Genomic DNA, 22,923 nt, shown 5'->3' on the forward strand with positions numbered 1-22,923 from the left:
CCACTTGCACTGTTTGTAAGTGATACAGACGGGCCACAGGCTCTTCTCTTGTCCTGAGTTGATGGCCATTAGCTTTGGTGGGCTGGGGGAGTGGAGCAGGGATTCCAGGTGATGGTGGGAGCTGGCTGAAAAACAAGGAACCTGTGTGGCGTGCAGCTTGAAACGGGCTTAAACCCAAGTGGGAAAAGGCAGGTTTGTCTTCAGCGCTGCTGCCTGCCCTGCCTCTACACTGCATTTTTGCCTTAGGCTGGGCTTGTCTGTTCTTATCCCCCCAGCTGTTTGCTCACGATAGGATGAGTTCCTTCCCCCGGAGGTGTTATTCCCCTTGCTAGCGCAGGTAGACCCAGATGGCTTAGCTTCTGCTGTAGTAAAAGCTGCCAATCATTGCTAAAAAAAAAAGAAAAGCTAGAAATGGGAAGATGAGGGTAGCCAGGGGAGGGAGGGGAAAAGAGGGGTACAGCAAAATCTTGAAATGCACACAGAAAAAAAAAAAAGTTTCTGAAATAAAAGCCTTTTAAAACATTCTCTGCCTCTAGCTTTGTCCTAGGTAGGCTCTTGGTGAAATTTTGCTCGGGTCTTGTAATGCTTTCCTCCTCCTCCTGGGTTTCCTTGGCAGCCCCGGCCGAGCCGCCTGGCTTGCGGAGCCATAAAGCCTCTCTGTTCCCAGCCTTCCCCCGGCCGCGGCTCCGGGAGCTCCGGGGGACAGCCGCGGCCGGGCCGATCGCCGCCCAGCCCGCCCGGTGCCCGAGCCGCGGGGACGGTGCCCGGCTCGGCGGGGACCCGGGGCGGCCGCTACGGCGGCAGGAGGCGAGGGGTGTCCCGGCCGGCGGGGACCTCGGCCCCCGCTGCTGAGAGGTCCCCGCCGCGCCCCAGGGCCGGCCGCACGCCGAAATAAATTCCATGAAATTAAAACGCGATTAAAAATATAAATAAATCAATAAATCCCGGAAGGATATGCCGAGATGGAGCCGCAGGGCCGGGGCGCTCGCCCTCCGTGCTCGGCTCCGGCCCCAGCGGCCCCGGCTCGGCCCCGCCGGCCCTGCCCGGTGCCTGCCCGGCCCGGTGAGGACTCCGCCGCTGTTTGACGCATCAGGGCCGAGCCCCGGCCGCGCGGAGCGGCGCGGAGCCGCCGCCGGTGCTTCGGTGCCGGCCTGGCGGGGCTCGGCCGGGGCGGGAGCCGTTACCTGCGGGCCCCCGGCCCGGGCAGGGGCCGTCCCTCCTCCGCCGCCCCGAGCGCCGTCCCGCAGCCCGGCCGCTGGAGTTGGAACCTCTGCTACAGATGTCCAGACACAATTCTTGGTTCGTACGGCTCCATCGCACAAGAATTGCGTTTGGACAATCAGGAGCGGAGATTCCCATCCTGGGCTCGCGGGGTCTTCCAGGGGGAATCCGGCTGGAGCCTGGAAAACAAGGACACACGGGCACCGGGCGGCTGCCCGCCGCCGCTCCCCGCTCCCCGCTCCCCGGCCCTGCGGAGCCGCTGCTCCGGCCCCAACAAGTTTCCAGCGCAGCCGCGGCGCTCCGCAGCCGCTGTCCATTCAACGGCACGGCGAGAGGCTCGGTTTTATCAACTCCTTTCTTACCCCCGCCCGAAAAAAAAAAAAAAAATTAAGCCCTTATAAAAAAAATTAAACCATCATCAAGAAAAAAAAAAGAAAAAAGAAAGAAGAAAAAAAAAGCCAGAAAACGAAAACCAGCGATTGGGCCCCGGCAGAGCAGCCCCGGTGAGCGAGGATGGGTGCGCCGGGGCCGGCTGCCGCCGGCGGGGCTCGGTGGCTCCCGGGGCTTGGCGGGGTGATGCCGCGGGGCTGCGGGCACAGACCCCCGGCTCTGCCGCGGCCGCCGCCGCTCCCGCCTCGCAGAATTCACCAGTTTCAAGCGGATCGTCCTCGAAATTCGGGCACTTTGAAAAACCGCCGAAATGTATAAATGCCCAGCTGGAGTGGGGTGGGGGGGCATATTGCTAGTAATAATTAAAAAAAAAATAAAGGAAAAAGAGGAAAAATCCAGGCTTCTCCCCCAGCCCCTCCTCACCGACCGGCTCCCACGAAGTTGGGAACAAATCCCCCCTCTCCAGGCAGGGAAAATCCCGGCCCGCTGCCGGCGCTTCCCCCGCCGGTGCCGGCGGCCGCGGCCGCTCCGCGGCGGGGCCGGGCAGGTCCCCCCGGGGGCGGGCTGGGGCCGGCCGAGCGGCGGACCCCCGGCCGCCCGAGCCGCCCTCCGGCCCGCGGGGCTCCGAGTTTCCACGGGGCGCGGAAAGTGCGTCCGGCGGGGGCGGAGCGGGCGGCCCCCGCGGCTCGGCGGGGCACAGCGGCGGGCTCCGGTGCACCTGCCGCCGGCCCCGAGCCGCGCCGAGCCGCCCCGGCGCTGCCCCGCGTCCTCCACGCCGTATCCACCCGGGAGGGTCCCAAATCCGCCCGGGAGGGATGCGCACACCGGGGCTCTGCGGGCTGCGCCGGGGCCGGGCAGGGCTTTTAGTTGAACGGCACAACAATAAATGTGTTGCAGAGCCGGCGAGAAAAGAATGGGGATGACCTTCAATTGGTACTGGATTTGAATAACACCACGGGGTGATAAATGCCCATTGTGTTTTAGGAGTAATGAATCTCCACTGTCTCTATAGCACAGAAACAGCAGCTGCAACCTGGAGCCAGCCATCTCTTAAAGACACAGCTCCCAAACCCCAGCCCCTGGCCCGCCTCGGCTCGGCACGGCACGGCCCGGAGCCCCCGCACCCGCCCGGGCCCGGCGCTCGGGGCCCGGGGTGCGCCCTGCCGCGGGGTCCTGGCGCCCGGCCCCGGGGACGGCCGGGGTGAGCCCCTCTCGGGGGTACGGGGGTCCCCCCTAAGCCGCCGTGCAGGGCTGGGGCTGGGGTCGCCTCCCGCCCCTTCGGTTCCCCTCGAGGACCCCTCGCCCCGGTTCTGCTGCCACGAGAGTGGCACTGCCCGGGTCCCCAGTGGGGTACGGGGTCACCTGCACCCTACCCCGGCCCCCCACGGCAGGGAAAGTGCCGGGGATAAATAATTCTCATTGTTTTCCCCTAATGAATATTACCGACTTGCCAGGCCGGCAGCTGCGGGCTCTGGCCAGGGGAGCGGGGGCATCGCCTGCCTCTCCCCGTCCGGGGACCCCCCCAGCCCAGGCCCACTGGGGGTCCCCGTAACCGCGGGGAAGAGTGTGGGGCCGGCTCCCGCCTGCACCCCGCCATGCCCTGGGTGCCACTGGGGTCCCTGGGCAGAACCGGGGGAGGGGGGATGCTGGAGGGGCGTGCAGGGGCTGGGGGGATTCACCGGAGGGGACTGTACTTGCCCCTCCTCACCTCCTCCCCGTGTCCTTGCCCAGGGTCTGCCCGCTTGGGGAGAGGTGATCATCACCAAGAGAGCATCAGCTGACGTGGGGAGAGAAGCCCCCACAGCCCCCAGGATGCTTGGAGCAGCCCAGCCCCACGGAGCTGTGGGGTGACCCCGGTCCCTGTCGCCTGCCCCCAGCAATGTCCCCTGCCTGCGGTGGGGCCAGGTCTGTGCCAGGGGACAGCCCAGGGACAGTGCCAGGCCTGAGCCCTGAGCAGGGACCCAGGGTCAGGGATCTGCAGCTGGGGGCTGCGCTCCCACAGTCACGTTCTCAGCCCTGGGAGATTTTGCCCACCCTGCAGAGGTGTGAGGGTGTCCCAGGGCCTGGGGACAGCCACGTGCCCACAGCCTCTGACACATGCCACAGCGGGGGCCAGGGGGATGCCCAGCTCCTGCCATGGCCCCTGCAAGGGGCTCCCTACGCACCCACCCCTCCCTGCCAGCGCTGTTAGCAATGAACTTGCTTCCTAGAAGGATGAAAATCAAAAGAAAGGTGGCATTAAAGAAATGCAGCAGCAGCAGCAGCAGCAGCAGCTGAAGGCCCCTGCCTGGGTCATCACCATGGCCCAGGACCAGGCAGCTCTCCGGGTGGTGGGAGCCCTTGCAGGGCAGCCCCTGCCGCTGCCTCTGCTGCTGCCCCAGGCCGCTGCCCCTACAACTGCCCCTATTGCTGCCCCTACCTCTGCCCCTACCGCTGCCCCTACCGCTGCCCCTATCACTGCCCCTACTGCTGCCCCTACCGCTGCCCCTACCGCTGCCCCTACCTCTGCCCCTACCGCTGCCCCTACCTCTGCCCCTACCTCTGCCCCTACCGCTGCCCCTATTGCTGCCCCTATTGCTGCCCCTACTACTGCCCACACCTCCCTGGCATTGTTTTAGCCCCGGACCTGCCGGCCTTTTAACTCGCTGTAATTCCTAATGCTCCCTTGACCACCTTTTTTTTTTTTGAAGTCTCTTTCCCAAATCTCAGCCGAGTTAATGAAGTTATGTGATCCTATAAATGTTAATTGTCTAAACTTCTTCTCTCTCTCTCTTTTTTTTTTTTTTTTTTTTTTTTTTTTTATCTCTCTCCTCCTTGCTGCTTTCTGCTCCACTTGTAATAAAGAAAATATCTTGGCTGGTCTTACCCAGTTGCTTGGCAACCTCAATAGAAAAAAAGAGAACAGAATGTAACCAATCCCGAGACAACCGAAAGATTTTGGTGACATGTGACCTCTCCGAAAAGGGCAGCCTTAAACTGTCCCTTCTGTCCTTTGCTCCTGACCATTAGGGTCTCTTGCCCTCCCCCCTCCCCCCCCCCTGCTCCTTACACCAATAAATATGGATTAGTGAAATACTTTTTCCCACACTGATGAAAAGCCGGGATTGATCTTTCCACCTCCTTTATGTACCAACCTGACAAGTTTCTAAACAAAATTAAGAGGGAAGAGGCGAAAGCAGCCATCCTGGGCTGGGCGGCTGGGGCCGGATCCTGCCCTGCCACGGGGATGGGGGGTCCCTGACGGGGCGCTGGCGCCGACTGTGCCGGGCTGTGGTCTGCTCAGCCAGCTTGCTGCGTGCCAGGGAGCCCCTCGCACAGCACCAGGGCATTAGGCACTCTTTCTGACCCAAAAAGGGGAAAAAATAAATCCCGGGCCCAGCTCTGCACTCCCTCAGCAGGCGCCTGCATGTCCTGGGGGGACCTGGCCTTGTCACGGAGCCCAGTGCTCGCGGCCAGCTGGGGAAGTCGTCTGCAAATTGCATTTCATCCTGGAAAAACCCCCACAACATGATGTCATTGGCTTCCTGCTGCACCCTGCCAGCCCCCCTCCACCTGCCACCGGCCTCCGCTCGGCCAGCATCGGCGTGGCCAGGAGTCCCAGCACGGTGGTCAGCCCCGGTGCGGTGGTCAGCCCTGGCACAGCCGTGAGCCCCGGCACGGCGGTCAGCCCCGGCATGGTGGTCAGGCCCAGCAGAGTGGTCAGCCCTGGCATGGCAGTCAGCCCCAGCACAGCGGTCAGCCCCAGCAGGGTGGTCAGCCCCGGCATGGCGGTCAGCCCCGGCACGGCGGTCAGCCCCGGCACAGCAGTCAGCCTCAGCACGACGGTCAGTGATCAGGCTCCCGCCCTCCTGCCGGCCCCCTGGCTCTCGGCTTTCCCAGGCTCCCAGCGCGGTGAATGCCTCTTTCACCAGCAGTTCCCCTCTTCCCAAAAAAGCATCACCTTGCCAGCTCCCTTCCTCCCACCAGCTGCCAGGAAAAAAAAAAATTAGGGCAAGGAGAGGGAGCGAGAGAAAAGCCAATGAACTTGTTTCCAGCTTTTCCTTTGGATCAACCATCCAGCACCGGGAGAAAAATATTTCTCCTGTAAAAATATCCCCTCTCTGTGCAGGCTCTGAGCCCTTCGGCACCAGGAAGCCAGCCGGAGACACAGGCTCAGCGGTGGCAGAGGACACTGTAAGTTGGGCATCTGCTTAAGCAGTTTCTTGGCTTTTTTGGGGGGCTTGCTACTGTTTGGGGCTGAGCCCCCCCAGGGATGGAGGAGGAGGGTCAGAGCAGGGGACAGTTGGGAAAAGGGGGGTTGGGGGGGTGCCGGCTGTGGGATGGGGACAGGGTGGGCACCGTGTGGTGCCCGTGCTGGCGGTGGCGTGTGGTGCTGGGCACTGGCAGCCCCGGGGTGCACAAAGCCCCTTTGACCAGCTCACAGAGGAGCTGCTCATCCCTCAGCCCCGGGACTGGCCCTGGGAGAGGACAGTGGGACCCTGGCCCTGGGCACCCAGGGAAGGCCGACAGGGAGGGGGGGCTGGGGGGCTGGGGCTGCACATCCACCTGCATGGGCCCTCCCTGGGGTCCCAGCGCTGACCCATGGGGTCCCCACAGCCCCTGTGCTGGGCTAGTCCCTGGCCAGCCACCCTAGCATGGGGTGCTGTGGGGAGCTGGGGTTGCCCCAGCTGTCCCTTGTGGGAATGGAGGACTCGCTCCCTCCCACCATGGGAGATGGTGACACCCGTGAAGCCACCAGACCCTGGTCCCCAGGGTGGCTGCAGGGATGGCTGTGGTAGGGGCTGGGATGGCCAGCCTGGTGGGACCCAAGAGGACCTGGTGGGACCTGGTAGCAGCCGGTGGCACCCAGTGGGCCCTGGCTACCCTGCTGCCGAGGCCGAGGCCGAGGCCGGCTGGCCAGGCACAATACCACGGCCCCACTCCTGAGCCGCCGCCGAAGCCCCTTTCCCAGCGTAGAGTGCCTTTGTCTCGCCTTTGTGATGGAAAGAGCCCCCCCTCCTAAATCACGGCCCTGACACCCCCATTGTCTCCTTCCCAGGGAGGTTTGAAACTCCCCCCCCCCCGCCTCCCCGAGGTCAGGAATGTGGCCGGTTTCTATTGGGACGGAGGAGCAGGACTGGGTGGGGGGCTGCAGGGTCACGCCGGCTCGGCGGGTCAACTCGAAAACAAAACCTTTTGAAATACCTACTCTCCATCACTGCCAACATTGTCCCCTGCCAGCGGGGGCCTGGCACAGCCCCTCGACGCCTCCAGCCCGGCCGCTGCCCACCCCAGCGGTCAGCATCTGGGGGGGGACAGAAGGGTATTGTGCCGAAGGGGACAGCTTTGTTGTCGGTCACAGCTGTCCCGGTTTGGGACGGGGACCGACTGTCAGCCCTGCTGGGGCGGGGAGAGGAGGGAGGGGGTGGGAGCACACGGGTCAGCATGTTGGGGGGGACCCATCCCATCAGGGTACTCCTCTGTTGCCATCCCTCCACGAGGGTGCAGTGAGGGGATAGGGAGCAGCTTCCTATCGCCCCCAGAGTGAAGCCCTGGCAGGGTGCGCGGCATTTCCCTGCCCCATGGGGCTGGGGCAGTTTGGGGTCACCCTTCTACCTCAGTTTCCCCTCGCTGAGGGAGGCGTCCCTCTGCCCACTCCCAGGGCTGATGGGTGCTGGGTCCCCTTTGCCACCCACAGCCAGGGGATGCTGGCTCTGGGCACCCCTGGCTCTGATGCCAACAGGTGTGGTCCAATCTGGGGAGAAAAGGGACTGTTCTGAGGCTGAGCCAGCTACGCCAGCCAGGGGGGGTCAGGATTTGGCCGCTGCAGGGCTCGAACATGTCCCTGGCTCCCTGCGCCCAGCGGGGCATCAAGAGGGACCCCTGGGGAGGCTTCTCCCTCCCCGATGTTCACAGCCCACCAGGGACACCCCAGGCTGTCTCTCGATGGGCTGAGGTGCGGGAGAGATGCAGCCCAGTGGGTGCTGGGACCGGAGACATGTGTCTGCCCCATTTACGGTGGCACTGATTCCCCACTGGCTGAGATGGGGATGCTGCTCCCGCCAGCCTCCAGCTCCTCTGGCAAAGCATCTATTGGGTAGGCCAAAACCCCCTTGGGTGGCCAGGATCTCCCCCAGGATGGCCAAAATCCCCCCAAGATGGCCAAAATCTCCTTGGATTTTTCTGGGTGGGAAGATCTGTAGATTTTGCATGCTGCGGAAGCAGCCTGCCGAGGAGGAAAGCAGAGTGGCGCCCGTGGATGCGATGGATTTAGCAGAGACCTGGAAGGAAAACCCAGCTGGGAGGGGAGTGCTGGCCTCCTGAGCTACCCAACAGCTGGAGGGTGGTGAAAACAGCTGGAACAGCTGGAATGCTCAGGTTGAGGGCCTCGAAGAGCAGGGAGCATGGTGGGGTCTCAGACACTCCCTTGGGTCCAGGATCCCCACTGGCTGGGCAGATGCTGGGGGGCTGTACAGGCTCTGTGCCTCAGTTTCCCCACCTGTGAACTGGGCCATGGTTGTGAGCTGGATGAGTCAGGGCAGCGGTCTGGAGGGGTCAGTGTAACTCGGGCAGCATCATGGCACGGGAATGGGGACCCCTGGGGGCACCCAGGGGCACCATGGACCTTGGCAGCCAACTGGGCCCCTGGGATGTTTTTTCTTGTGAAATAAGTTCAATAAAACCAGTTCACGGCCAGGGGACTTGCACCGACCCCCCGGCCATGCACATACCCACAGAATCTCTGCATTTCCACACACACACATATACATCTTTATATATTTGGGTTTTGCAACCAAACCTGAGACTTTTAAAGCAGAAAAATGTGACATTTGAGGAACTCGGAGCTTTTCAAAGGCTTTGCTGAAAATCTCAGAAAATTCCAAGGAAGGGGTGGAGAGAGAGAGGTGAGAGGTGGCCAAAAATCTCAGCCCTGGGTCCAAAAGCAACTTCTTCCTGTCAAAAAAGAAAATATACTGTCGGAAATGTGCAGTGCCTCTTTTTCCGGGCAGATGCTTCCAGGCCTGACGCTGGCTCTGTGTTACAGGCATCACCATGGGTGCGTGGAGCCGTTGGGACACCCTGGGCCCTGTGGGGACCTGCCACCTCCCTGCCAGTCCTGCTCCTGGGGTGCGGGGACCGTCACAGCCCTGTGCTAGCAGAGTGGTGGAGATGGAGATGCTGAGCTGCAGCGCAGAGCTGGGTGGTCGTCACCCTGAGGACATGCAGTGGGTGCCCTGGCAGGTAACCACCATTTCCCCCTTCTCCACAGGTTCACTTGGGGGGGTGTCTTCCATTGCATGGGCAAAGCCGCTTGCAAGGTGTTGCCGAGCCCCCAGCGGCCTCCAAGGGTCTGCCACGAGCCCCGTGGCAGCCGGGCTGCGGGGGGAAGGCAGGCTGCAGACCTGGCTGCAGGGACAGGGATAATCCTGACCCCAGCCGAGCCTGCAAGGGCAGGCACAGGACACTTCATCCCTTGGCCACTCCTGGCCCACCCGTGTGCTGCACATTGCATCGCCCCATGCCTCAGTTTCCCCATGTCAGAGCGCAGTGACAGCACCCCCTTCTTCCGCCCACCGCAGGGGTGGTGGGGCTGTGGACAGAGTGGTCTTTCCCTCTCCAGTCCCCAAGCCAACGGCTGGGGCGTTGGTGTGTGCGGTGCCAGGGCAGCAGGGCCGTGGCTGTGCACCAGTGGCGGAACCGCACCAGGCCAGGGATGCTGCATCCTTGGGGCAGGGCACAACAGGGCTGAGAACACAGTGGGATTTCCTGGGAAAAAACTCCAGGCAACGATGAGGTGTGTTGCTCTTGCTCACCGAGCAGCATCCCAGGGCTGGCCCCAGCCCAGACCAGGGCATGTCCAGGCTCGGGAGCCCCTGGCCCCAGTGTGGTGCAGGGTGTCAGGGCTCTGTGGGCTTCATCCCAGTCTGCAGGCTGGGAACCACCCTGCTTGGCCTCCTGGGATCCAGGCCTCCCAGAATCCTGTTATATCCAGCACTGCAATCCCTCTCTGCCCTTCCCAGGTGCTGAAGGCAGGGGAGGGCTGTCTGTGACCCCCAGGAGAGGACACAGGGATAGAGGGATGTGGGGACATAAGAGATGCAGGGATGTACAGGGGAAGGCATGTAGGGACAAGGGGATGCAGGGATGTAGGGACAATGGGATGCAGGGATATAGGGGCAAAGGGATGCAGGGATGAAGAAGGGAAAGGATGCAAGAACGCAGTGATGGAGGAATGTGGGGATGCAGGGATATAGGGGTGAGGGATGCAGGATGTGGGGATGGAGGGATGTAAGGGTGAAGGGATACAGGGATGAAGAAGGGAAGGGATGCAGGGATGCAGCAATGGAGGGATGTGGGGATGCAGGGATGTGGGGGTGAAGGGATGCAGAGATGAGGAAGGGTGGGGATGGAAGGATGTAGGGACACGGGGATCAGATCCAGCTCTGGTGGACCCTGCAGCCCCTGACTCCCCACCGAGTGCCGGTACCCGGCTGCCCCCGGCCGTGCCGCGCCGTGCTGCGCCGCGGGGCCTGGAGGTGGCAGCAGCGGCCGAGCGCGGGGCCGGGCGGCGGGGGGGCGATGCAGCCGGGTGCGTGTCCCCGCGGGACCGGGCCGGCCGTGGGCTCCGCGGGCATCCCCGCTGCCCTGCCTTCGCCCCCGCCCCTGTTCGGGCCGCGGGGCCGCGCCCGGGGGCTGCTGCGGGGGGAGAGGGGCTGCCCCCGGCCAGCTCTCCCGGGGTGTGTGGGGGCACACAGGCGGGCGCGGTCTGGACACGGGTTAGGGGTCCGGCTGTGCTCGGCTTCTGGGGTCGCCCCCCGCCCCGCTGCTCCTCTGCATCGCCGGGGACCCCCGCTGCCCCCCTGGCCCCCCACTCTCTCCGTTGCTTCTTCCAGGTGCCGCTGGAGCGTTCGCCCCCCGACCCCCCCCTGCCGCAGCCCTCCCGGGGGCCCCTGGCAGCGGGGGCAGCCGGCTGGAGCGCCCACCCGGCCAGGCCCCTGCCCTGCTACGGGTGGGTGCGGGTTGGCCCACGCACGGCACCGGCCACGCACTTGGGCTGCGGGGCCACAGCGGCAGGGGGTGCGCGGCACGGCTGGTGGGGGGCTGCAGCTGCTGCTCCACAGGAGGTGGCCCTCTCCCAGCTTGCTGCGGAGCTGGAGGCCGTGTTCATGGGGCGGGTGGTTAACGGGTGGCTTTGGCCAAATGGCCCAAAGGCCTCGGGGCTGCCGGTGGCCCCCACACGTTGCAGGCACGCTTGAGGGGCCGCAGGTGGCCAGCCATGGCGGGCAGCCTGGGTGAGACATGACTTGGTGGGGTGGGCTCCCTTGGCACGTGATGGGGGAGAGCCACCCAGCCACGACTCAGGACACGAGGGCCCCCTGGCCACCAGCCCGCCTGGCCAGGAGCCTCCCCCGGCCATGATCACCCCTGGCTACCGCCCCCCCAGCCACGAGCCCCCCATCCGCTTGCCCATCACCCAGCCACGCGGTGCTGGGCGCCGCAGGACCCGACCCCGAGCTTGGCAGGGGGCACACGGGAATGCCCAGGAGCATCCTCAGGGAGGGGGTACCGGGGGTGCCTCCGCGGCCTCTCACCCCCAGCCGTGGGCTGCGGGGGCTGTTTCCCGATATCGGGTTTATTTAAAGAAACCCAACACCCACACCGACCCCCCGCCCCCGGGGCTCACGGCGGGGCCGGGCCGGGGGCGGGGGCGGGGGTGCGCTGAGCGCGGCGGGTCTCAGCCCGCCCCTTCCCCGCCCGCCGCCGCCATGGGCGCCGCGGGGCCGCTCTGCGCCCTGCTCCTGCTGCTGGGCATCGGCACCGGCACCGGGCCCGGGCCGGTCGCCCCCCGGGTGGTGCTCGCCCTCCTGGCCCGTAACGCGCAGCACTCGCTGCCGCACTGCCTGGGAGCCCTGGAGCGCATGGACTATCCCGCGGGGAGCATCGCCCTGTGGTGAGGGACGGGGACCCTGGGGGAAGCCGGGACCCCGGGGTGCGGGGGCGGCAGGAAGCCGGCGGGCGGAGGGGGCTGGGGGGGAGTGGGGACCCCCGGGGTGAGCCGGGATGCTGGGGTCGCAGGGACGCTGGGGGTAGCGGTGAGCCCCGGGGGAGTGGGGATGCTGGGGGGGGAAGAGGGGTCCTGGGGGATAGGTGGGACTGGGGGGGAATGGGAAGCCGGGGGTAGTGGGGACCCAAAGGGCAACGGCGAGAGGGGAACGGGGAAGCTGGGGAGAGTTGGGGGAGCTCGAAGGGATCTTGAAATAACAGGGCCCTGGGTGGAGGCAGCAGAGATCTGAGGGAATGGTGGCTTGGGGGGGAGTGGGGACCCGGGGGGACAGGGACCCTGGTGGTAACACCCCCCCACGCCCCAAAGGGTGAGGGGTGACACTGCCCCGGGTGCGAGACCCAGCAGGGACCCGGGAGGGGCTGGGTGCTGCGACACAGTGAGGGGACAGGACCCCCACCTTCCCCCCCCCGAAGCTGCGGGGCTGGCAAGGGAGGGGAGCCCTGGGCTCAGGGGGATTCTGCGTCGCCAGGGGCAGGCGCTGCCTTCCCCCTCCCTGCAGGGCTCGGCCCCAGCCCCCCCTTCCCCAAAGACACCCCCAAACCGCCTTTTGCCGTGCTGGGGGGGCAGCTGGGAGAAGACCCCCATTCCTTCTCTTTCACACTCCGCCGCTGTCTCTCGCCTGAGCTTGTTGGAAACTTTTCTGTAGCTGCTTTTGCGGGGGACCGAGGTGGGGGCTGGCAGGGGAGTCCTGGCAGGGGTAGCTGGGCTGGGGCAAGGGGCGGCTGCCAGCAGCAGAGGAGCAGGGGTCCTCCCTTCGCCTGCTGCAGCCCCTGGGAGCCCCCAGCTGCAGGGCCCTGCGGGGTGTTTCAAGAGCTGCCTGCGGAGCTGGGAGCCGTGGGGGGCACGGGTCCTGCCTTGTCCCCTGCATCCCGGAGGGTCCTGGGGAGAAGCTCAGGGCTCTCTGATGTGTAGAGTGTGGGGACTGGGGAGTTGCCCCAGTGCAATGTGGGGCTCAGCCCTGTCTGTGCTGGGGTGCCCAACAAACGCTGTTGTGAGGTGGGGTGGAAAAGCTGGGGACGGTGGCCGTGCATGGCAAAGGAACGTTTTGGAGGAGGATTTTAGCTGCTTGTCAGGGCCTTTCCTCTGGCTGCTGGAGCTGTGGGGTGCTGCGGGGTGTGTGGGGTGCTGCGGGGTGTGTGGGGTGCTGTGATATGCATGGGCAAGGGGGTGGTGGGCAGCTGCAGGGTTGGGACGGGGACGGCATGGCCAGGGCTGCTGCCAGGCTGCAGGGACATGGCAGGAGAGCTGTGGGACAGCCTGGCCGGCCGTGGCACCGGGAAAGAAATTACCCATTCGCGTTCCCCCTCCTGCCAGTGCAGCCTCGGTTCCTTCAAATTACATGTTGTGCTCCCAAGCGAGTCTGTCGCTGGCTCAGCGTCTTGGCCCTGGGATTGCTTCTAGTGTGGGGAGGGGGCTGCGGCTGTCCCTTGGGGGGACCCCAGGGGCTGACGTCTTCTCACCCCAGGTGTGCGACTGACCACAACTCGGACAACACCACAGCAATGCTGCGGGAGTGGCTGGGGGCAGTGGGGAAGGACTATCACTCAGTGGCCTGGAAGGTGCAGGAGGAGCCCAGGTGAGGCTGGGGGAGTGCGGGGGTGGGCAGCAGGCACGGGCTGCCAGGGGCTCCTGAAGCAGCACTCTGCTCTGCTCCCTGTCCCTGTCCGGGGACACTGCCAGGAGCCGCATGGAGACAGAGCTGGGCTGACTCAGCCTGCCAGCATGCAGCAGCATGCACCAAGTTTGTGCGTTCCCAGCGAGCGGGGTTAACCCCTGCCTCCCCCCTGCCCAGCTCCTACCCCGACGAGCTCGGGCCCAAGCACTGGAGCGACAAACGCTATGAAAACCTGATGAGGCTGAAGCAGGAGGCTCTCACCTACGCCCGGGAGCAGCAGGCGGACTACATCCTGGTAAGGGACACGGGCACTGCTGGGGAGGGGGCTGAGGCAGGTGTCCTCACGCCTCCAGGACCTGTGCTGTCCCCACAGTTTGTGGACACTGACAGCATCCTGACCAACAACCAGACCCTCAAGTTTCTCATGGCGCAGAACAAGTCGGTTGTGGCCCCGATGCTGGACTCACAGACCTTCTACTCCAACTTCTGGTGTGGCATCACACCCCAGGTACGTCCCAGGGCAGGGGATCCCCACCCCGCCCCCAGCAGAGGAGTCCCCCACTGTAGAGGCTTCATGCCAGTGTGCCACAGGGCTACTACCGCCGGACGGCTGACTACTTCCCCACCAAGAACCGGCAGCGGACGGGCTGCTTCTCCGTCCCCATGGTCTATGCCACCTTCCTGATCGACCTGCGGAAGGAAGAGACTTTGCGGTTGGCTTTCTACCCGCCCCATCCCAACTACACCTGGGCCTTCGATGATATCATTGTCTTTGCCTACTCCTGCCAGGCAGCCGGTGAGTGCTGAGGGGATGGGGGGAGGTTTGGGGGGGCTGCAGTGCTCACTCGTCCCACCCGGCAGGTGTGGAGGTCCATGTGTGCAACCAGCAGCGCTTTGGCTACATCAATGTCCCCGTGAAGGCCCACCAGACGCTGGAGGATGAACACGCCAACTTTGTGCATCTCACGCTGGAGGCCATGGGTGAGTGCCTGTGGGTGCTGGGGTCATGGAGGTGTCTCCTGCCCCAGGGGTGAAGGGAGCTGGTGCTGGTCCCCGGGGCAGGGCTGTCAGCCCTGGTTCCTGACCGCAGGGGTGTGGGCTTCACTGACCGGGTGTCCCCTCTCTCTGCAGTGGATGGCCCCCCCATGCAGCGCTCCAGGCACGTTTCCTTCCTCCCCAAGCCACTCACAAAAATGGGCTTTGATGAAGTAAGTGCCAAGTGGACCCCCCCACGTCCCCCTGTCCATCCCTCTATCTGCATCCATCTATGGCAAAGCCTGCCGCAGGCTTTGGCCAAGCCCCCTTCCCCCATCCTGCAGTGGCCGGGCAGGCTGTGTCCCCACCCTGCGACAACATGCCCCCTTGGAGGGGCTCTCCCCTTCCTCTTCAGATCTTCCTCATCAACCTGGTGCGGAGGCCGGACCGGCGCCGGCGGATGCTGGAGTCCTTGCAGGAGCTGGAGATTGCCCCGCGGGTGATGGATGCCGTGGATGGGAGGTGACCATGGGGGAACACATCTCTACTTTGCCAGCATCCTGCCGTCACCTTGGGGAGGTGACGGGGTCAGGGGACACACACACCTCGCCAATGCTGTCACTTGCCTTGCAGCACCCTCAACAGCAGTGACATCAAGGTCTTGGGGGTGGACCTGCTCCCCGGGTACTATGACCCCTTCTCTGGCCGCACGCTCACTAAGGGTGAGGTCGGCTGCTTCCTCAGCCACTACAACATCTGGAAGGAGGTATGGGGCTGCGGGACCACCTGCATGGGGCTGGGACCCCGTGAGCATCACCAGGTCTCTGGAGGATGTGGGGAAAGGGGTGTCTTGTCAGGGTGAGTGGACCCGTATGGCCCAGCATGGTGCTGGAATGGGTTTGCACCTCTGCCCCCTCCCCACAGATCGTTTCTCGGAGGCTGGAGCAGTCAGTGGTCTTCGAGGATGATGTGCGCTTCGAGGCTGCCTTCCCGGCACGGCTGAGGCAGCTGATGGAGGAGCTGGAGGGAGCGCAGCAGGACTGGGACCTCATGTAGGTGCTGGGGCTTGGGGGGACGTGGGGTGGGAGTCCCTGGGGGTGGCTTTCATGGCTCGATGCCCGCCCTGCAGCTACCTGGGGAGGAAGCAGGTGAACGCAGAGGATGAGGCACCTGTGGAGGGCGTGCGAAACCTGGTGGTGGCCGGGTACTCGTACTGGACGCTGGCCTACGCCATCTCCCACCGTGGGGCGCAGAAGCTGCTGGCTGCTGAGCCCCTCTCCAAAATGCTGCCGGTGGACGAGTTCCTGCCCATCATGTATGACAAGCACCCCAAGTAAGGAGCGAGTGGTGCAGGAGGGGTGCTTGTGGAGCAGCATGGCTGTGCCGGTGAGGGAGCATGTGTTTCTTCTCTGCTGTCACCATCCCACCCGGCTCCCCCCTGCCAGTGTTACTCATGCTGGAAGAAAACATCTGTAGCATGAGCTCATTCCACCCCAGCCGCTGCCTGGCTGCCGGCCGCTGGAAAATGGCCCTCTGCCAGTGCTGGGTGGGGGGATGGTGGTGAGGATGGAACTGGGGCTTGATGCTGGCCCCACACACGAGTCTTGGCCCCTTGGCAAGAGAGGAGCAACCCCCTGTACCCTGGCGCTGGGGGTCTATGTCATCCTCTGCCCCTGGTTGTGGGTCTTAGCCCCACCTTGGGGCACCTCTGTGCCACTCTTCCCAGGTGGGGGTCAGCAGCAAGGTTGAGTCTGGGGAGGGGGAGGCGATTTAGGGAGTGTGTGAGTGCTGGCAGCAGAGTGTCCTGGGGGAGGAGGGGGTAGGAAAGCCAGTGAGGAGAATGGCAAAATGGAGGGATTAGGCATGTAAAAGGGAGGCTGGAGGTGGATGGAGGGGTGGGTTAGTGCTCTGGATGTGAACCAGGAGCAGCTGGGAGTCCCATGCTTGCCCGGATAACCCAGACAGCCTGGCCTGGGGCCAGCCAGGGCCGGGCCAGTGAGGTGCTGTGCCAGAGACCCCCTCCGCTCCAGGGCCGGCCCCATGCCACCGAGGCTGGTGGGGAGAGGTGGGTGCCATCCCCTCTGCAGTCCCTCTGTGGTCCCTCCCCAGCCAGGCTCTGCAGGCAGCAGCAGTACAAGGCAGACCCCCAGCTTGGCTGCCTTCCCTGGACCCCCTCCCCGGTACCCCGTGTCCCTCCCCATCACCTGCCCTGCACAGTGCCTTCCCCAGGTGATCAGTACAGTTTTTCCAGCCTTTTTTTCTCCACTGGACCATGCTCTGTAAGCCAGTCTCTCCTCTCGGGTCCCCTCTGCTTTCCCCAGCGAGGATTACAAGCGGCACTTTGCCCCTCGGGACCTGCTGGTGTTTTCAGCTCACCCGCTCCTGGTTTATCCTACCCACTATGCTGGGGACAGCAACTGGCTGAGTGACACCGAGACCTCCACCATCTGGGATGACGATGGCAAGAAGACCGACTGGACTGGCTCACAGAAGACCCTGAGGGACTCACGGGGCAGCGCTGGCCACCTCCGCTCCACCGCCCGTGACGAGCTGTGACGGTGAGCGAGGCTGTGGGACCTGAGCACGTGGTGCTGGGGACAGGGGACAGAGTGGCTGGGAAGCATCTCCCTGCGAGCGCAGTGTTTGGATGTGTCCTGGGTGCCTAGTTCCTTTTTGCCATGTGTCAGCAGCTCTCCCCATCAGACTCAAAGCACTGGGAAACAGAGATGAGGACCTCTCTTCCAGGCGGGGAAAGGGATGTGGGGCTGCAGTGGGCTGGAGGGGACCCAGGGACCGGATCCTGCCACTCCCCAGCCCCTCAAATGAGGAAGGGACAATGCTCCTTCACCTCCTGAAAAAGTCACCCAGGTTTGGAGTTAGCTGAGGGCATTTCACGGGGGAAAGCTTCACCCCGGTGCTGCTGCTTGCTCCCTGGGCTGTGTCCCTGTGGCGGCTGCAGGCATGCAAGGCAGCGCTGCCATGGTTAACGGGTTAACACCGGGTCAGACTTTCCCTGTCTGAGGTTGCTTATGCTGGCAGCAGAGCCTCTCCTGCGGCCAGGCTGGGGAGGCTGGAAAACAACCCTCCCGCCGCCTCTGCTGCAGGCGTGAACACGTCGTCGTCGGGGCTGCTGCTGCCTGGACAGCTAACATTTGCATCCTTGCCTCCTAGGGATGAGGGACTGTGACCCCGCTGGGAGCACCGCGGGCCAGTGGCCTGATCCTGTCTGCTCCTGCTTGAGAGACACAGCTGCCCTGGACAGATCCCCCAGGGTTCTTCGAATTTGCATGTGCCAAATCCACCCAAGGCAGGATTCATCCCAGGGCTCCTGGAGAGCCTGTTCCCTGCCAGGTGGAGGGACTAGGGGAGCGCTGTGCTCTGCCTCTGCTGAGGACATGTCTCCAGGACCAACCTGAGCGATGCCAACTCTGCCGTCTCCCACCGGCTTGGACTTTAGGGAGTGATTTTCAGGCCAGGGGCTGGCTCCTGTGGTGGCACACGTGGCCTCCTGCCACCAACTGGGCTTGTCCCTGGCCTGTGCCACGTCTGGGCTGAAGCCCAGTGAGGATTAAATCAGACTGTTTGAGCTGACGTGACGGGTGCTGGCTCTGCCGGGTGGCATCGCCCCACGTAATGTCCCCAGGGCATACCTTGCTGGGGTTGCCTCAGAGGTGCAGCGGTGAGGGTCTGGCGGTTCCCCCTGCCCAGGATTGCTTTGGGAATGCAAACTGTAATGGGGAAAGGGAGGGAGGAGGGTGGGCTGGGAGTGTGAGACTGAAGCTCTCCCTTGGGATCCAGGCGTGAGAAGGTGGGTGGCATTTCCACGGAGCTCAGCTCCCCCCCCCGGGGAATGCTGATGGGAACGATTTCCGTCATTGGTGCTAGGTTTGGCCTTGGGACTGAAAACCCAACACCAGCCTCAGCGTGGAGATGTGCAGCCCAGTCCTGCTGGGCTCCGGTATCTGTCACCTTTGCGGCCAGCTCTGGAGGAGGGTGTTTGCTTTCCAAGAGCCCAGGCTTGTTTGGTGTAAACCTCAGCTCCTCGGCAGAGCAACATTTGGTTGAAACCGAGAGTTTTCTGGGGTGGAGGAGCAATTTCCTTAAAAACTCTGCAAGTATCCCTGGGCTGGGTGAGCTGGGGTGGTGTGAGCTCCCTGCCAGGTCCCCCTGAGCTGCCACCTCTCTGCACCCCTGCCTGGCAGTGGCCCAGCCCCTGTGGCCGTGGAGCAGGTGCTGGGGTTAGCCCGGGCGGTGGGTGGCTGCCTTCACCCAGGGTTTGAGGGGCTGCACCCCTCTTCTCCCCACAGCTTAATGAAGGTGATGGAGTAGTGGGTGGAAGCCTCGGTAGCTGAGACCCACAGTGGGATGTCCAAGGCCACCAAATGATCCAGGAGAGCTGCAGGTTGAACAGCTATAGCAGGGACCTGAAGGAGAACAACCAGCTCCAGGAGATCACGCAGGACCTGAAGATCTGAGTGGATCTACTAGAGAACACGGAGAAGGAGATGGCCAAATGCATGGTCTGCAACCACAACCACCAGCCAGTACAGGCACAGGTGGCACAGCAGGGTGAAGAGGTGATGGCAAGCTGGGGACACTTTGCTTCCCTGCCTGTTCCCTGGTTGCAGGTAGCCTCAGTGCTATGGGAGGAGCTGGGGATGGAGCAGAGGAAGGAGGCAGCCGCAGCACTGCAGTACGTGTGACTGAGCCAGGGCCCCGGTGCTTGTGCCTGCGCCTGCTGGGACATAGGTGAGGAACTGCCAGTGCTGGGGCACTCGGTGCAGGGCACGCAGCCGGGCAGGACATGCCGACAGAGCCCAGTGCTTTGGGAAGCTGCGGCAGTGGTGGTGGGAGACACCGCTTCTTGGGCTGCCTTCTCCACTGTGAGACCCGTAACAGGTCTGTGAGGAGGAGCCAGAACTCCTCCAGCTGTTGGAAGCTCCAGGGTTCTGGCTTAAAACCCACGCAACTCAAAACCGGTGAGGCCAGCCCTGAAACTTGCTGCAGCTCAGTGGGAGCAGCCCTTGTGTGCTGCAGAGCTATGAGTTGAGGTGACTTGTGCTTGCCGCAGTTGACAAAGCCAAAGTGGTTTTGGACCCTGTGGAAGTCACTCCCATCACTCCCCACTTCCCGCTGGAAGCTTCCCTCCAGCCTGGGCTGGTGGAACAGGGATGGAACATGGATGTGAGCCACAGAACCAGGGACTGCCTGAGTTCAGCCAGCGGTGTGGGTGACAGGGGCAGAAGCAGGGCAGAGCCAAGTGTGACGGTTTATTTCATTTCAGTGCCAAACTGCCATATGAAGCCACCGCAGGGGCTTGAGCGGGACAGGAGCTGCTCGCTTCTGTGTGGGGACAGATGGGGGCTGCCCCAGCACCCAGCCAGGCTGCCCAGCAGGACCAGCTGTGCTCCATGCCATGGTCATCCCGGAGAGTCCGCAGCACCCTGTCCATTGGCCATGTGGGTCCCCAGGGGTTCGCGTCAGCCCCTGTCCCCCCGTTCCCCTGCAAGCGCTCTCCTCTGCTGGATGTGCTCCAGCAGGCAGGTGGCTGCCTGGGCCAGGACCTGCTTCAGCCTCTCCTGCTCCTCAGCGCTGAATGGAGCCAGGACATAGCTGGACACTGTCACTTCACCTTCTGGCCGCCCAATGCCAACCCTAAGCCGGGTCATCTCCTGGGGAGGCAGAAGAAGGAGAGCTGGAGCAGCTTTACCTCAAGGGCTGGGCTGAGATAAGAGCTGAGGCAAGGGGACAGTGCTGTGAGTGGGGCTGGGCGGTGAGAGAGCCAGCCCCTCGTGTTTTCCAGGTGGTTTTGAGTGCTTGCTCCAAGAAACATGATTTTGGAAAACAGTTTTGCTGGGCTGTGCTGAGATCCCAGGCTCCTGCCAGGCCTGGCAGAGACGCTTGAGCTAATTGTTTCCATGTCCTCCATGGCGGCCAAACCAACATCAGCCCTCAGGGAAGCAGAGAGAAGGAGGGGAAGGAGAAAAGGGGGAAGAAGAAAGGGAGCAGGGGCTTGTCCGAGGAGAGTAAGAAGAATGGGAGCAGGGGGCTGACAAGCCATGCATTGAGGTAGGGGCAGGATTGATCCCCTTCCACTGAGGCCCACTCACATTGGAGTGCAAAGCACTGATGCAGGATCGGACCCCGTTGTGTCCCCTTGGGAAAGAAGGAGAAAATCCACCATTAGTCTGTAAGAGACACCCCCTTACACATACGGTATAGGCTCGGGGTCTCTCACTGCAGGGACTTGGGAATGTGGTCCCAGCCAGGGACTGCAGGCCCTGTGCCCTGGCTCTGCAGGAACATCTAGCCCCTGGGGCTGCAAGCAGCTGTGGAGGGACGAGGGAAGCAGGGCTGGGATAGCACGTTCTGTGCACTCAGCTCTTGCTGCTGCTGGTGCATGTGTGACTGAGCACTATGGCCCAGTACCATCCCTGCCCCATCCCGCAGTGGAAGATTTCCTAGGTTAAATGTCTCAAGGCTGACAGGAGCTGGCACTGGGGCAGGCAGAGTGCTATAAAAAGCCCATGCGGTGCAGCCGATGGGCTGGATCCAGCTCGCAGCCGCTTCCAGGAGGCTCCCTGCCCTTCCTGCCAGTGCAGGAACTGGGAGACTGCCCAAACAGCCAGCTGTTGCCTCTGCAACTGGGATCAAGCCCAGGGCTGGTGCTGGTGCTGAAAACACCAGCAGGATGGTGGGATGGGGCCAGGAATGGCCCATGTGCCTGTAAGGGCATGACAAAGCCTCAAAACAGCTTGTGCAACCAGAGCTGGGGCCGCCCCGTACCTCGCACTGCCTCCCAGTTTGATGGCCACCTTGCCCAGGGCCTTGTCCAGGTCATCATGAACCAGGTAAATGTCTTCTGGGCGGAGGCTGTAGATCTCAGCTTTGGAAACAGAAATACAACCCAAGAAAGCAGGGGGAGGCAGACTCACCAGGCCCTGACCCTGCGGAGCGGGGCTGCAGGGGGAAAGCAGGGCTGCCACAGGCCTGGTGGCACGGCAGGTTTTGGGGGTGACCGAGCTGCTCACCAGCACTGGCGACACTGAGCCCGTTGAGGTTCATGAGCCTCCGTGGCTTGAGCAGCACCAGCTCCAGGCCGTGGGCTGCAGCCAGGGCGATGTCGGAGCAGCACCGCCTGTCCACCCGCCAGCCCTCGGCCACCGCCAGCTGCCGGGCCAGCCGGTCCAGCACCGCCATGCCCGTGCTGTGCCGCGTCCCCCACAGCCCGTAATTGCCCAGGCCGGCCACCTGCCCGCCGGGTGTCAACAGGGCTCTGCTGGGCTGCCATGAGGCCCCCAGCCCCTCCACGGGCCTAACCCGTGCCCCCAGCACCCCCCAGGCCCACTCCTCACTGACTCGACCCCTCAGCCTCCATTCCCTCGGATCCTATCCCCCCTGCTCCCCCCAGCTGGCTGGGCTCCCCCAGCCCCAATCTCCCCGCTGCCCCCCCCCCACCCCTGGTCCCCCCCAGCCCCAATCTCCCCGGTGCCCCCCTCACCGCCCCGACACCCCCCCAGCCCCAATCTCCCCAGTGCCCCCCTCGCCACCCTGGCCCCCACTCGCCCCAATTTCCCCGCTGCCCCCCCCACATCCCCGGTTCCCCCCCAGCCCCGCTCTCCCCGGTGCCCCCCCCACACCCGCGGTCCCCCCCAGCCCCGATCTCCCCGGTGCCCCCCTCGCCGCCCCGACCCCCCCCCCGGCCCAGCCCCGCTCTCCCCGGTGCCCCCCTCACAGCCCCGGTCCCCCCCGGCCCCGCTCTCCCCGCCGCCCCCCTCACAGCCTGGTCCCCTCAGGCCCCATATCCCCCCGCCCGCCCCCTGCCCCGCAATCCCCTCCCCTCCCCCCGCCCCTCTGCGCCCGGAGGCCCCGGCCCCGCCCCACCATGACGCGCGGCCCCCCCGGGCTGACGAGCAGCCGCGCGCGCCCCGCCAGCTCCGCCGCCAGCATCGCGCCGCGTGCTCCCTTCCCCCGGGACGTCACGGCCGCGCGCCGCCAATGGCCCGGCGCCGCCTCGCCTCGCCCCCGCCGCCATCTTGCTTGCGAGCGGGCGGGTCCGGGGCGGTGGCGTGGGGCTGAACGCGCTCCGCCCTCGCCGGGGCCGTACCCGCCGCTGCGGTAAAAGCCCGCGGCTCGGCCGGCCCAGCCCCCAGCGCCAGCGCGGAGGGGCGGCTGCGGCGGGGAGCGGGACATGCAGCTGGGCGAGCTGTGGGGGCCCCCTGTGGGGGCACTGTGGGCCGCGGCCTGGGGGCGGCCCCTCAGGCCGGAACGGGATGGCGGCCGCTTGGCCGGGCGGTGCCGGGGGAACCGCTGCGGAGGGCCGAGAGAGGGGTCCCTGCAGAGTGTCTTCGGGCCCGTGCTTTATGTTATGTTACTGCTCAACGCTATCCTTAGCCTTTAGGCATGGCTGGGTTTGGGGATACATGATCCCTCACCTTCCCCCAGCTGCCCTCCAGCCCTGGGTGGCTCCTGGCCCTGCCAGCAGAGCAGAGCTTCATTCCAGGGCTGTGTGACAGTCCCCCAGTCCAGTAGCATGGCACCGGGCTTCACTCGCAGCTCTTTTCCACAGCTGGCAGAAGGTGCTGGACCTCTCCCATGGCTGGTGGGAGGATGCCGTCATCTGCTCTTTGAAAGCTATCAGCCTGGATTCACAGAGGGTGAAGGGTCCCCAGAGGGC

The 22,923-nt window shown here is 64.3% G+C and overlaps 3 protein-coding genes across 3 annotated transcripts; 2 read left to right on the forward strand and 1 right to left on the reverse strand.

Moving 5' to 3' along the window:
- The first annotated feature begins 962 nt into the window (after nt 1-962).
- On the forward strand, nt 963-4,252 carry LOC119153537 (small proline-rich protein 2D-like). The gene is made up of 2 exons (XM_037400133.1): nt 963-1,062; nt 3,993-4,252. Exons 1-2 carry the CDS (start codon nt 963-965, stop codon nt 4,250-4,252), a joined length of 360 nt encoding a protein of 119 aa, XP_037256030.1.
- Nucleotides 4,253-11,357: 7,105 nt separating this feature from the next.
- CERCAM (cerebral endothelial cell adhesion molecule) lies at nt 11,358-17,785 on the forward strand. Its single transcript, XM_037401449.1, has 13 exons — nt 11,358-11,542; nt 13,122-13,232; nt 13,449-13,566; nt 13,645-13,779; nt 13,863-14,067; nt 14,133-14,252; nt 14,403-14,479; nt 14,662-14,768; nt 14,880-15,012; nt 15,171-15,298; nt 15,376-15,579; nt 16,568-16,804; nt 17,418-17,785. The coding sequence occupies exons 1-12, from the start codon at nt 11,358-11,360 to the stop codon at nt 16,800-16,802; spliced, it is 1,758 nt and encodes a 585-aa protein (XP_037257346.1). The 3' UTR covers nt 16,803-16,804; nt 17,418-17,785.
- Nucleotides 17,786-19,498: 1,713 nt separating this feature from the next.
- On the reverse strand, nt 19,499-22,253 carry PTRH1 (peptidyl-tRNA hydrolase 1 homolog). The gene is made up of 5 exons (XM_037401359.1): nt 22,131-22,253; nt 21,278-21,497; nt 21,033-21,132; nt 20,357-20,402; nt 19,499-19,918 (listed from the first exon to the last, which is right to left on the reverse strand). The coding sequence occupies exons 1-5, from the start codon at nt 22,194-22,196 to the stop codon at nt 19,727-19,729; spliced, it is 624 nt and encodes a 207-aa protein (XP_037257256.1). The 5' UTR covers nt 22,197-22,253; the 3' UTR covers nt 19,499-19,726.
- Nucleotides 22,254-22,923: the final 670 nt, after the last annotated feature.

Source organism: Falco rusticolus, chromosome 9 (genome assembly GCF_015220075.1).
Source record: "Falco rusticolus isolate bFalRus1 chromosome 9, bFalRus1.pri, whole genome shotgun sequence".
Lineage (NCBI taxonomy): Eukaryota > Metazoa > Chordata > Aves > Falconiformes > Falconidae > Falco > Falco rusticolus.

Bases quoted from the DNA above. Each gene is read 5' to 3' on its own strand.
- LOC119153537 (XM_037400133.1), top strand. From the start codon at position 963: ATGGAGCCGCAGGGCCGGGGCGCTCGCCCTCCGTGCTCGGCTCCGGCC. The intron at 1,063-3,992 runs GTGAGGACTCCG...CTGCTGCCCCAG, and splicing joins CCCGGTGCCTGCCCGGCCCG to GCCGCTGCCCCTACAACTGC.
- CERCAM (XM_037401449.1), top strand. From the start codon at position 11,358: ATGGGCGCCGCGGGGCCGCTCTGCGCCCTGCTCCTGCTGCTGGGCATC. The intron at 13,233-13,448 runs GTGAGGCTGGGG...CCCCCTGCCCAG, and splicing joins AAGGTGCAGGAGGAGCCCAG to CTCCTACCCCGACGAGCTCG. The intron at 15,013-15,170 runs GTATGGGGCTGC...CCCTCCCCACAG, and splicing joins ACTACAACATCTGGAAGGAG to ATCGTTTCTCGGAGGCTGGA.
- PTRH1 (XM_037401359.1), bottom strand. From the start codon at position 22,196: ATGCTGGCGGCGGAGCTGGCGGGGCGCGCGCGGCTGCTCGTCAGCCCG. The intron at 21,133-21,277 runs GTGAGCAGCTCG...CTGTTTCCAAAG, and splicing joins GCTCAGTGTCGCCAGTGCTG to CTGAGATCTACAGCCTCCGC. The intron at 20,403-21,032 runs GTACGGGGCGGC...TTCTTTCCCAAG, and splicing joins AAACTGGGAGGCAGTGCGAG to GGGACACAACGGGGTCCGAT.